We start from the raw sequence: 13,339 nt of genomic DNA, 5'->3' as shown, positions 1-13,339 counted from the left end.
CAGAAATACTAACCACTGTGCTATAGTTATGTAATTACCTTTAAGATAACAAGATATTATTCCTTCTTAGATTCAACAAGTTCCAGTGATTAAGATATTTAAAACAAATAATGAAACTGTTGACTATAATGGCGAGAAATCTATATCCAGCATTGTTGCTCAAGGAGTTGACTTGTATGCTAAGATGTCACTATATAAGCCATTTGAGGTAAGAAACGAGCTTTGGAAAGAACCATATTTAAGCCCCAAAATATTTTTTTATGAATGGCAAAATATAGTTGTAAATTTTTCAGGTACATACTAGGAGTAGACTCGTAGCTTGATGCCACATAATTGGACAGCTTAAATTAAATAAATTAAACAGCAGAAATAGCTTACTGTAGATTCATTTGTATTTTCGGGGAGACAGTGGCAGAGTGGTATTGTCACTGGACTACTAATCCAAAGACACTGGGTAATTCTCTGGGGCCCTGCATTTGAATCCCACCAAAGAAATTGGTTGGATTTAAATTCAGTAACAATCTGGAATTAGTCTAATTATGACCATCATTGTCAATTGTCATAAAAATTCATCTGATTCACCAATGTCCTTTATGGAAGGGAATCTGCTGGCCTCACCTGGCCTAATCTACATGTGGTGGTTGATGCGAAAATACTCTTCAAAATGGTCCAACAAGCCATTTAATTCAAGGGCAATTCAGGATGAGCAATAAATGCTGGTTTAACTAGTGAAGTCCACGTTCCATGAATGAATAAGAAAAATTGGGATTTTGTCCTTTAATAGCCTTTGACCAATATACCCATCAGAGACTTTTGACCAGTTTTTCTAGATCCGAAAGGTCAACTATAGCTTCAGCAGAATATGTTTTGGTAACTTGGTAAAATAATTCAATTGCTTGATTCTTTTGCAGATTCTATTCCAATCACAAATAAAAATGTCAAGCAAGAACAATTTATAGAACATAGAACACTGCAGCACCAACAGGCTCTTCCGCCCACAAGTTGCGCCGATCATATCCCTACCTACCAGACGTATCTATAACCCTCAATCCCATTACATCCCATGTACTCATCCAGAAGTCTCTTAAAAGACCCCAACGAGTTCGCCTCCACCACCACCAACGGCAGCCGATTCCACTCACTCACCACCCTCTGAGTGAAAAACTTATCCCTGACATCTCCTCTGTACCTACTCCTCAGCACCTTAAACCTGTGTCCTCTCGTAGCGACCATTTCAGCCCTGGGAAATAGCCTTTGAGAATCCACCCTATCTATACCTCACAACATCTTATAAACCTCTGTCAGATTGCCTCTCATCCTTTGTCTCTCCAGGGAGAAAAGACCTAGCTCCCTCAACCTATGCTCATAAGGCATGCCACCCAATACAGGCAACATCCTTGTAAATCTCCTCTGCACCCTTTCAATAGCTTCCACATCCTTCTTGTAGTGAGGTGACCAGAACTGCGCACAGGACAAGTGGGGTCTGACAAGGGTCTTATAAAGTTGCAGCATTATCTCCCGACTCCTAAACTCAACCCCTTGATTAACGAAGGCTAGTACACCAGTTATCTGAGTATTGTTGACAAGGACAATACCAACTGTTGTTGATATGGCAGTATCAATCATGTTTTAAAAATATAAGCACTAAACTTATGGGGAGATGAGCTAAGGTCCTGCCCCTTCCTCCTACTAACAGGAATCAGATTGTGCATCATTTTTTTGCACTAAGTAATGGAAGATTTCATTTGTGGTCTCGCCTAAAAAATGGATCTGATACTCTCACATTTTCACGCTCGATCAGCATTTAGAATGTTTTTGGTAAGTTCATTCCCATGAATTTTGTCCTCCTGATTTTACCATCGCGTCAGGCGTGAAAATGTGGTTAAGTCTGGTGTGAGGCCATTAACGAGATCCAAGCCTGCGTCCATGCAGATGGTCACTTTACTGAGACCTAGGAATGGCCACGATCCAATTTGCGCCCAAAACGAGAGCAATAGCGATTTAAATACATTTGCACGTATTTCAATTGAATTAATGAACTGCCTGCCCAATTTTATCAGCATTTCCCCCTTTAACACTGCGTTCACCAATTCGGAATCGCCCTGAAATGGCCATACTGAATAAAACTCTGTTTTGGGTGTTCCAGCTATTGAAGAGTTGAGTTCAGAGCTTTCAACGGCTCTCTGACTCTGACTCAGATCAGTGGCGGCGGTGGGGGTGGGGAGGTGGGCCAGGGGCAGGGGGAGGAGACAGGGATGGGGGGGCAGTCAGGTCATTCTCTGGTGAGGGGGGAGGGAGGTGGGAAATCTGATCATTGTCTGGAGAGGTGGGGGGAAGAGGGCAGATTGTTGTCAGATTGGGTGATGGTGGGAGGCGACCAGGTCACTCTCTGGTGAATGGGTGGGAAGGGAGGAGGAAGTGGCTCAGATGTACCTCTTTGGGAGGGCGGGGTGTGGGGGGGAGAGTGAGGTCAGATTATTCTCTTTTGGGGGTGGTGTGGGACTGAGTGAGGGCCAATCATTCTCAGTGTGGGAGTGGGGGGCATTGAGGTCAGATAATTCTTGGGGGGTGGGAATGAGGCCACATCATTCTCTGGGGGAATGGGAGTAAGGCTAGATCATTCTGTGAGGGGCGGGGGGGTGAGGCCAAATCATTCTTGTGGGGTGGGGGGGGCGGGAGTGAGGTCAGAACATTCTTGGGACGGGGAGGGATCATTCTCTGGAGGGGGTGGTGGTGGGAAATGGAGGCTAGATCATTCTTGTGGGGGGGGGGGGGGGGGGCGGGGGAGGGGGTGGAAATGAGGCCATATCATCCTCTGGTGTGGAGGGGTAAGTGAGGCCAGATCATTCTCTGGAGGGGCAGGGAATGAGGCCAGATCGTTCTCTGGTGGGGGCAGGGGGGATTTTCTGGAGGTGGGGAGGTTAAGAGTGAGGCCAGATTATTCTTTGGTGGGGGTGGGAGTGAGGCCAGATCATTCTTGGGGGGGGACGGCGGGGGTGTGAGGCCAGATCAATCTCGGGGGTTCGATTGGGGGGGGGCGGGGGGAGGAGGTGGGTAGTGAGGCCAGTTCATTCTCTGGAGGGGGGGGCTGCTTGTGAGTGAGGCCGGATCATCAATCTTTGAGTGGGGAGGGGCAGTGAGGCCAGATCGTTCTCTGGAGGAGGGAGGGCGGGGTCAGGGGGAAGTGAGGCCACATCGTTCTTGGGGCGAGGGGGACAGGGGAGGTCTGCTGCCACTCTGCGGGCAATCGGTGGGGGGAAGGGCGCAGTGGGTCACAATCGGTAGTTGGGGGGTGAGTGGATAAGGGGGATAGTTATGTTGCGGGGGCCATTGCTCCCGTTTTTGCTCCTGGGCCGCTTTTTCCGCTTTCTGCTGCCTGGGAGCGATCTGACACGGGTGCGTTTTTCAAACTTTTTTCTAACTGCACATGCGCAGTTCAGAGCTCCAATCATTTCATACACGCTAAGCCCTGCCCACAGTGCGATTCAGACCCATGATTTTTTTTTCAGGCTAAGTGCTAATGGGGGCACCTGAAATCTGATTTCCAAATCGGATCTGAATTGCACCCAGATTCAGCGCCTAGAATGAAAACGGTAAAATCAGGCCCCATGTTTCAAACTAACAGGAAATTTCAATCATCAGCCGCAGCAAAGGCTATCTTGAGAACAAGAATACCATTTCATATGGGCATGGGATGCCAAATGACAGTATAGATGCTGAATCATTAACTAGGCACAGCCAATCTCCTCCTGACCTGTAGAAGAATGCCTAAAATAGCTGTGGAAATGGCCATTGAAGCTGTTCACATTCTTCTGCTGATCCTGGCAATAGTTTTCAGCGTAATTTTCCCTAAATGTCAAAGTAAAAAATTCAGGACTTAGTATTATAATATATTTAAGTACATTAACTTGGGATTTGGTGGGAGGATTGTAAAACCAAACACAACATTAAATGGATAAACATCGGTTGGATTGGTTGTTCAATTTCACTCTTTATTACACCCTCTACCAGGCCTAAATAGAGCCTAAAATTAGCCTTGTGATTCCACTTAGGAAAATATTCCATATATCCATTGCCTTATAGAATTTTGTCAAGTTTACTTGTATCTCTTAGCTATATGACGATCATTCCAGTGACCAGTGGTGTGCCTCAGGGATCAGTACTGGGTCCACTGTTATTTGTCATTTATATTACTGACCTGGATGAGAATTTAGTAGACATGGTTAGTTTGTTTGCATATGACACAAAGATTGGTGGCATTGCAGACAGAGAAAAAAGGTATCTAGGATTGCAATGGGATCTTGATCAATTGGGACAGTGGGCTGACGAATGGCAGATGGTATTTAATTTAGATAAGTGTGAGGTGATGCATCTTGGTAGATTGAACCAGAGCAGGACTTACTCAATTAATGGTAAGGTTTTAGGAGGAGTTACAGAACATGAGATCTAGAGGTACAGGTTCATAGCTCCTTGGAAGTGGAATCATAGGTGGACAGAATGATGAAGAAGGCATTCAGCATGCTTAGTTTCATTGGTCAGAACATTGAACACAGGAGTTGGGATGTCTTGTTGAAGTTGTACAAGACATTGGTAAGGCCATACTTGGAATTCTGTGACAGTTCTGGTCACCCTATTATAGGAAACACATGATTAAACTAGAAAGAGTGCAGAAAAGATTTACTAGGGTACTACCAAGACTTGATGGTTTGAGTTTTAAGGACAGGCTGGATAGACTGTGATGTTTTTCTCTGGACCGTAGGACACTTAGGGGTGATCTTACAGAGGTCTATAAAATAATGAGGGGCATAGATCAGCTAGATAGGCAAAATCTTTTCCTAAAAGTAAGGGAATTTAACACTAGAGGACATAGGTTTAAGGTGAGAGGGCAGAAATACAGAAGGGTCCAGAGGGGCAATTTTTTTACACAGAGGGTGGTGAGCGTCTGGAACGAGCTACCAGAGGTAATAGCAGAGGCGGATACAACTTTGTCTTTTAAAAAGCATTTAGACAGTTACATAGGTAAGATGGGTATAGAGGGATATGGGCCAAATGCGGGCAATTGGGACTAGCTTACAGGTTAAAAAAAGGGGGTGGCATGGACAAGTTGGACCAAAGGGCTGTAAACTTCTATGACTCTATTCCTCTGCCCCATCTTTAAAGTTTTAAGATTATTTCCTTCCAAAATCCTCTGTAAATGCTCTAATGAAGAGATTGATGTTGAATTTCTGGCAATCGTCTGAAATTGGAAAAAGGATAACAGAATTTAAAATCAAAGTAGACTATCTCTTTCAGATTGTTTTATATCATTTTTTATTCCAGATAAGACATCAACAGTGAGGATATCAAACCTCTTAACATTAACAAACATTGTTTCTTGATTTTTTTGTTAGCAAATGGTTAGTGAAGAAATCTTGAAGGCAACATGCAATCATCAGCTTCTATGTATTATTGCTGCACTGCCAAACATTTCTGAAACAGGTATATTATCCCCTGAAATGATATGAAATTTGGGGTTATATATTTTCTATATTATTTTTAATTAATATTGCATTTTACTTTTTAATTAAACTTTTCCTGTTGCCAGGGACTAGTGGCAGAAGTGATTATCTGAACTTACTGGTGAAAATGGCAGACAAATACAAGAAGAAAAAGTGGGGGTGAGTAATTTCTACAGGAATTTTTTATTTGAAGAATATTAGGAGTCTACTGTGAAAATAAAATTAATATAAATGTTAGTGCAAGTTTAAAAGTCTCATCAACAAGGTGATCTCATCCTTTTTTGGTAAATAATTACAATTTTGTCCAGTGGTGTAGTGGGAATTGTTATCACTGGACTAGTAATCCAGAAGCCCAGGATATGACAGCTGGTGGAATTTGAATTCAATTAATAAAATCTGGAAAATAAACCTAGTCTCAACAGTAGTGACCATGAAACCATCTAGTTCACTAATGCTCTTTAGAGACGGAAATCTGCTGTCCTTATCAGGTCTGGCCTACGTATGTCTTTAGACTCACAGTAATGTGGGTCTTAACTGCCCTTTGAAATGGCTGAGCAAGCCATTTGGTTCAAGGGCAGTTAGGGTTGTGCAACAAATATTGGCCTTGCCAGCAACGCTAATGCCCTAGAAAGAATAAATAAATCTATTGGCCCATCATTGTTCCATCTATATTTTTGTGTTGGAGTAGTTTCAATGATTTCCAAAGATTGCTAGCTAAACATTCAAGTTATTTTGATATATTTGCATATTATTGGAGAACACCCTTACAAGCTTCTAACCATGCTTACTTTCCATTACTTTCCCTTTAGACCAGGTTTGTCCAAGTATGGCCCATATGCTGGATCCTCTACATGGCCCCCAGGGGCAGCTTTCAAAATTCCTGTCAGCCAGCAGAGTTTTAACAGAAGATACTCCTCACATCACAGGCAGTTTATCTCCTGTATTTGCTGCTGATAGGCTGACTAGTGTGCCTATTTGCAGCAAACCAATCTCTGATTGGGAAAGTCGTGAATAGTGTGCAGAAAGCTGATGGATGAGAGAAGCAAAGGTACATTGGGGCTGGAGCCTAGGCAGTCAAGCAGTGATGGGGTCAGTGTTTTTGTCAAGATCAGTAGTTACCACGGAAGGTGGGCAGAGGTAATGGCCCATAACTTCTGAGTTCCCCAGCACCGCATTTCAGGAGAACCGGAAGATGTAATAGGTAAACCATCCAGTGAGTTCCCACATAAGGGTTTAGCCAGTAATTGCCCAGAAGTGCTAACTCCCTCTGGATAATTGCGCTGGGCTGGGAGCCATTTTACAGAATTAAAAAATTTAAATCACTAAGTTTGGCCAGTCTGCCAGTTTTACCCCGTTAGTTTTTCTGAGTTGAAAGGAAAACAATCTCTTCTAATCTCAAAGTAACTATTGAGACAACTGGACTCACAGGGAACACCAACTGCACCTTTCATTTCTGGTCTGACCCCCATCCCTCTTGCACTCTGACACGCATGCACACACCCCATTTCAGTTTTCCGTGTCAATACTGCCAGGAGGTGCTGCACAGCTTCTGTCTCACTCAACCTGAGTATGGAAGATTGGGTGAGACAGGAGCTGTGCAATTACAGCAAAGATAAGTTTATCAAGTATGGCAATCTGACAGAGATTGCCACTCTGTGGAAACTGCAAGCCCATGATCTCGCTCCTGTTTATCTGTAAACAATTTATTTCATACACTGATGGACCCATTTCAATGAAAGCTGGTACACAGATAGGTATGGCGCAAGGAAGAATTGATTTGTTCTTGGTGAAGGGTCCAGATCCTGGAATTTTTTTTAAAGGATCTGTTAACATTGGGAAACTGGATAAATTGCCTTTTATTAGAATATTGTAAGTTGTTTTATTTAGAATATTATTCATTGTTTAAATATTGTGGATTGCGTCAACTGCTGTGGTGAATTTTGTCACAGTTATCAAAATGTGAGCAGGTTTTTAGATCTGGATTGGCCTGAAGCCTCCTCAGTCAGATGGAAGCCATTAATAAAAAGTTTTCTTTTTTTCAACTTTGTAGTTATGAGTATCAAATAGGCATGGAAGCACCTTAAGGAAGAGCTGCACAATTGTAATAATGTTGAGTTAACTGTGGCAGAGGTATGCACTATACATAGTGTCTTCTTGTTTAGATTGAGCAGTGTAAGAGTCTTAACATCAACGGCTGCTGAAGTCTACTGGTCTACTGTGAATCACTACCATTAATTACAACCCTCTGTTTATGAGAATACAAGCAATTTCCTATAAAATCCCAGATCTGACCTCTGATCCCTCAAGATACTATATTGTACAGTAATCTATTATATGGCATTTTGTTCCTAGCTCTTTGAAAAATCCAAATGTACAATTTTTATCCATCAAGCTAGTAACTTAACCAAAACAGAACATGCTAGAATTTCTCAGCAAGTCTGACAACATCTGTGGAGAGACTAGTGCTAACGTTTCAAATTTGGATGACCCTTCATCAGAGTATGTGCAGTAATTTGCTTTTATCTTAGTCTTTTAACCAGGTTGGTAATACATGACTCTGTTTTCCAGAAACAATATTCTAACTCTACCACAGTAAAGGTCGCTTACTGAGTGCCACCAAGATTTGTTTAAACAACTTTTCCTGAACTGATATCAAGCTAATGGGCTATAGTTTCCTGCTTCTGACCTATTAGCCTTTTTGAATATCATACAAAATGAGATTTCTTCCAGATTGTAAGACAATTTTGGACTTCAAAATTAAATATAAAAGCAAGGGGCTCACATAGTACTAATCAGAATTTTTTGAGCAACCTCAAATGAATGCCACCCAAACTGGCAGTTTGTTCTGATTTGAGGTCATTATTTTAGCTTCTAAAACCTTTATAACCTTCAATTAAATTTGGAGCTAAGGTCACATGTATGTTTACTATGGGGGGAGGAGATTTTTGTGTTGTATGTCATAGTGTAACAAAACTGTTTTTTTCTCATTTTAGTTGGTTGTGGATAGAATCTGGGGCTCACCCAAAACTAGAAAATGCTTTAAGTATTGTAGACCTGATGTGTCCTACCATAATAGCCATTGATGCAAGAAAAAGAAAGAAAGTACTCTTGAAGGGATCATTCAATGAACCTGGAATAGCTGAATTTTTTAGGTAAAAAATTAAACCTTCATATTAAGTATATTTTGAAATTGTTTTAATCACATCTGTGTTCACTTTTGGGTACCCTACCTTAGAAAGAATTTCAAAGTCATAGAGATGGATGTAAAAGATGTTTAGCAAGGTCATACCAAGAATCACCAGTGTATTCATGTGAAGAGCAAAGAAACTGAGAGTGCTGTCATTAACATGGCAAATGTTAAGTGGAATTCTGACAGATCTGATTAAAATTATTATAGATTTCTGTAAGGTAAACCAGAAAAAACTTTTCACCAATCAGTGAGTAGATGATGTAAATATAAGGGATAATTATTAAAGCAAGATGAGAAATTAGAAGGCTTTTTTTTAAATGCAGAGGGTAGTTAAATAATATTATTTTTTCTAGGACTAAAAACCAATACATACAATCAGCACGCTCCCCACTGTTTGTATTCCTCCCTCTCCAAATTTGTTTCACCTTCCCACCAAAGTTTGCTTCTGATCCTACAATTTGCGTTTCTTTCTCTCTCACTCCCAATTTTGTTCCCCTTCCCTCTCTGTTTGTATTGCTCTTCTGTTCCCTCCTTTGACAGTTGATTCTCTTCCCAGTTTGTCTCTTTTACTGAAATCAGAATTCATTAGGTAGAATTTTACAGTTTCCTGCTAACTGGTTTGCAGGCAGTGGGGGAGCCATGTGAAATTCCCCGGATTACCTTTCCTCCCATCCTCCCCAACTAGTCTTCAGTCTTACAGGACTGAGTAAAGCCAGTGACCCCATGACACAATCTGGGGACTGTTTACAGTTCTAATCTTGGGCCACAGCTGCCTTTTCAGATTGGCAAGCTGTTCACTGAGGTGGAACTTTAACAATAGTGAAAGTTAAATGTGTTCCCTAGAATGGTGATGGAAAATTCCTGCCCAAGGAGTTTCCAGGTGATTTTCATTAGCCCTGAAGCCACCATCCTTGCAACTGGCCAGAGAAACAGGATGACTAGTAGAAGTTGGTCAATGCAGATTGACTGTAAGCCATGTGAATTAGAATACTGGACATGCATGAACTGTGCATACAAAGACCTTTCTCATGAATCACCTGCAGCAGTGCTAAAGTTAACAATTCTGGGAAACTCCCTGCAAAAACAGGAAGGTTGGGAACCCTAGAACAGGAGTTAACCATTCACCTCCTCGAACCTTTTCCAATTTTTCAGTTAAGTCATTGCCAATCTGTACTTCAATCCTATTTACTCATCCATGAGCAGATCCCTCAATACCTGTACCTATTAAAAATCTATCAATTTCAATCAAGTTGTTTGTAGAAATTATCATATATGTTAAAATCCTGTCTTAAAGCAATTGAAATTGCATGGTACAATTTTTAAAACCAAATAAGATGCATAAATGCAAAGTAGTGTAATAAATCTTTTATTTTTATTTAACTGTAAGAATGGGATATGATGTATTTGTATATTTTGATTGTGAAATACAGAAAAATAAATAGTTGCTTTCCAATTTAATAAAGTAACAATTGTATTTTAATCATTGCTGATATATAGAAGACTTTCTATGGGACATGTTTCCAGAGTACCAATAGGCGATGTTTTACCTAAAAGCAAAATAATGAAACATTGGAATGTCAAAAATGAAAATGTAAGTTGCTTATATTTATTTAGGATTTAAAGATATGGAACTAGTTCAAGATATATTAATTTAAAATTAGAATGGAGTATTATTTGCTGTTGAATCTGTAGTTTTTAATTATCCAAACCAAACTTAATTATGATATTCCAAATATTGCAATAGATGCAGTTTATTCAGAAGTTTGGGTTTCATTTGCATTCAAGTGAGGATATCTCTAATAACAGGTACCTTCAAAACCATATATTTCATGGCAACCACTCACAAACAGCAGACACTTGCAAATCAGAAACGACAGACCACTTTCAATGCATCAACCCTATTTACTTGGTGTATTTTGCACCTTAAAATACAGGCACAATCTGATATCGTGCTGTAAAATGTTCAAAATACTATACTTGTATGAGTCAGATGGTCAATGCACTTAACAGTATGACAATCCTTTTATAATGGTCACAACTAATGGCTGGATGTCATGGGGGTTGTTTGCTTTCCAACATGACCATTATGTTTCACAAACACTGTATCACTTGGCTTTAACAGTCTTGCTCTGAATTTCATGTTTTATTTGGCATTTGCTTTCATTCAATCTTTCTATTCTCAATTGTATTCATGTGCATGTTGATCATTAGCACCCCAGGGTAGCTCTGGAAGATGTTTTAGCATAGGATGTGTAAAGATTAATGTGGCTGGAGGTAGTTCTTGAGAAGATCATAATGATTTGACATGGCAAATTTTGTGCTCAACCGTGTGGTTATTTTTTAAAAACATTCTTTCACAGGTTGTGGGCATCACCGGCTAGGTCAGCCTTTGTTCCCTGTTCCTAATTGCCCTTAAAAAGGTGGTGAGCCACCTCATGAGCTGCTGCAATTTGGAAGGGAACTGTACTTTTTCCCTAAGGAGTTTTTTGGTTTGACAATTCCCTGAAAACCTTCATGTATTATATCAACAATACATTCTCTCAATGATTGTGGAATTACAATACAAATGGCACATAACACAAGATTATTTGAGGTTCTAATGATGAGCTAATTTCAAACATTGTGAAAACCCTGTATGTAAGCGATGTATTCTGGATCACATCTTTCCAGTTTCATGAACGTCATAGGTAGTTACAATGCCTCATGTTTCACTGCCACTTGATGTCAGCTATTTTACGTGAGTTTGGCACTGGATTTAGTCTTATCAGAGCTATGATGTTGTTCGTTCAGCAACCTTTTCCTCACAACTAGTAAAACTGACTGTCAACAGATGTTGCAAAAGATAATCTGCTAGGTTGAGTTTGTAAAGTACTCTTGTAGTTTGAATATCCAAAACTATATTCAAGTGTGTGGTTTGCTACGTGGATTGTTGAAAGAGCTTACTAGTAGACTGTGATCAATTATTAGGGAGCAGTAAGATTATTTTGTTTTGTCATTTGTAATTGTAAGAACTGCCATCATACTTATGAAACAACACGAGAATACAGATACTGATTCCAAATTTACATCAAAAGGTTGTAGATTGGGCATGAATAACACCATATTCATCAGCAATAGTGATACTTTATGATCCAGGATCTGTTTTTTTGAAAGAAAACCTTCATCTGTAATGATATGAGGTTAATTTTTAAAAAAATATTGTTTGATGAAACTCAGAAATACGTTGAAGCACAATTGGGAACCTACCTGTAACCAGTTTTCTGTAAACTTAGACCCCAAATCTGCCCTTCACCAGAAGAATGGACACCCTGTTCCACGGATCTTGTGTTTTCTGGTTTTATCCTTTTAGTACTTTTCTTGCAGCTGTCAATGGACAGCATCTGTTCTTAACCTGTCGCAGGGCATTTTGTCAGATGCCAGTGCTATAGACAGCAAGTTCTACTTCAATTGAGTAACTATTAAACTACAAGGAAAGAAAGATTTACTTTATATCGTGCTTTATATCATATATACAGCAAATACTGCTGTATATCATAGCACTTTACAGCCAATGAAGAACTTTTTGACATGTCTTCACTGTTGTATAAGACAGAGCAATCAATTTGCACAGAGCACGCTCCCACAAAGAGGTTAACAACCAACTAATCTGATTTTGTGACATTGATTGAGGAATAAATATTGGCCAGTGTATCGGAGATAACTCCCTGCTCTTCACAATAGTGCCATTGGATCTTTTGTATCCACTGCAGCAGACAGAAAGGGCTCTGCTTTAATGTCTCATTCAAAGTTGGCACCCCTAAAAGTGCAGAAACCTTTCTGTACTGCACTGGAGCATCAGCTCTGATTTTTGTGCTCAAACCCTGGAGTGAAACTTGAACCTAGATCTTTGTAACTAAGGGTGAGGATGCTATCAGCTGAGGCACAGCTAGAACGCAAACAGAATTTGAATTGGAGTTATATTGTTGGCATTAAGGTACCCATAATGTTTAGTGGGGGGTATAAGAAATTTTTATATGATTACTTGAAATGTTTTGATATAGTGGATAAAGAGAGAGCATTTCCAGTTGTGGGGAAGAACATAACTAAAGATCATCAGTACACAATAGTCACCAAGAAATCCTTTGATTTGTTCTTGAGATATGAGTGTTGTTGGCATAATCAGCATTTATTACCACTCACTTCCTTGAAAAAGGTGGTGATGAGAACACCTGCATTCTGTGTGGTCATTGCTGGCAGTACTATTAAGGAACATGTTCTAGGATTTTGACCCAGTGACAATGAAGGAAGAGCGAAACAGTGAAAATTTAGTGTGGTGTGTGCCTTGGAAGGGTGTTTATATGCATCCCTTGCCCTTGTCCTTCTAGGTGATAGAGATTGTTAGTTTGTATTGTGTTGTTGAAGAATCCTTGGTGAGTTGCTGCAGTGCAAATGGTCCAAATTGCTGCCACTGCTCTGCTGGCAGAGAGATTGAATGTTTATGGCAGTGAATGGAGTGCCAATATAGCAGGCTGCTTTGTCTTGGATGGTGTGAAGCTTCTTGAATGTTGTTGGAGCTGTACTCATTCAGGAAAGTTGGGACGTATATCATTCACACTGCTGACTTGTGCCAATAGGGAATTCAGAAGGAATTTCTTTATCCATAAAGTGGTAA

The 13,339-nt window shown here is 40.3% G+C and overlaps 1 protein-coding gene across 1 annotated transcript in view; it reads left to right on the top strand.

The window, feature by feature from the left end:
* LOC145345576 (protein disulfide-isomerase A6-like) overlaps positions 1 to 13,339 on the top strand; it is a 66,910-nt gene that overhangs the window by 45,235 nt on the left and 8,336 nt on the right. Inside the window, exons 8-12 of the mRNA XM_080193414.1 lie at positions 71 to 208; positions 5,391 to 5,478; positions 5,585 to 5,657; positions 8,492 to 8,650; positions 10,186 to 10,279. Coding sequence (XP_080049540.1) covers positions 71 to 208; positions 5,391 to 5,478; positions 5,585 to 5,657; positions 8,492 to 8,650; positions 10,186 to 10,279 — 552 coding nt within the window. The remainder of the gene's footprint in view (positions 1 to 70; positions 209 to 5,390; positions 5,479 to 5,584; positions 5,658 to 8,491; positions 8,651 to 10,185; positions 10,280 to 13,339) is intronic.

The sequence above is a fragment of the Carcharhinus amblyrhynchos genome, chromosome 7 (assembly GCF_965287045.1).
Source record: "Carcharhinus amblyrhynchos chromosome 7, sCarAmb.v2.hapA, whole genome shotgun sequence".
NCBI lineage: Eukaryota > Metazoa > Chordata > Chondrichthyes > Carcharhiniformes > Carcharhinidae > Carcharhinus > Carcharhinus amblyrhynchos.
The sequence above is the reverse complement of the archived record's forward strand: the minus strand, read 5'-3'. Positions and strand labels throughout refer to the sequence as shown.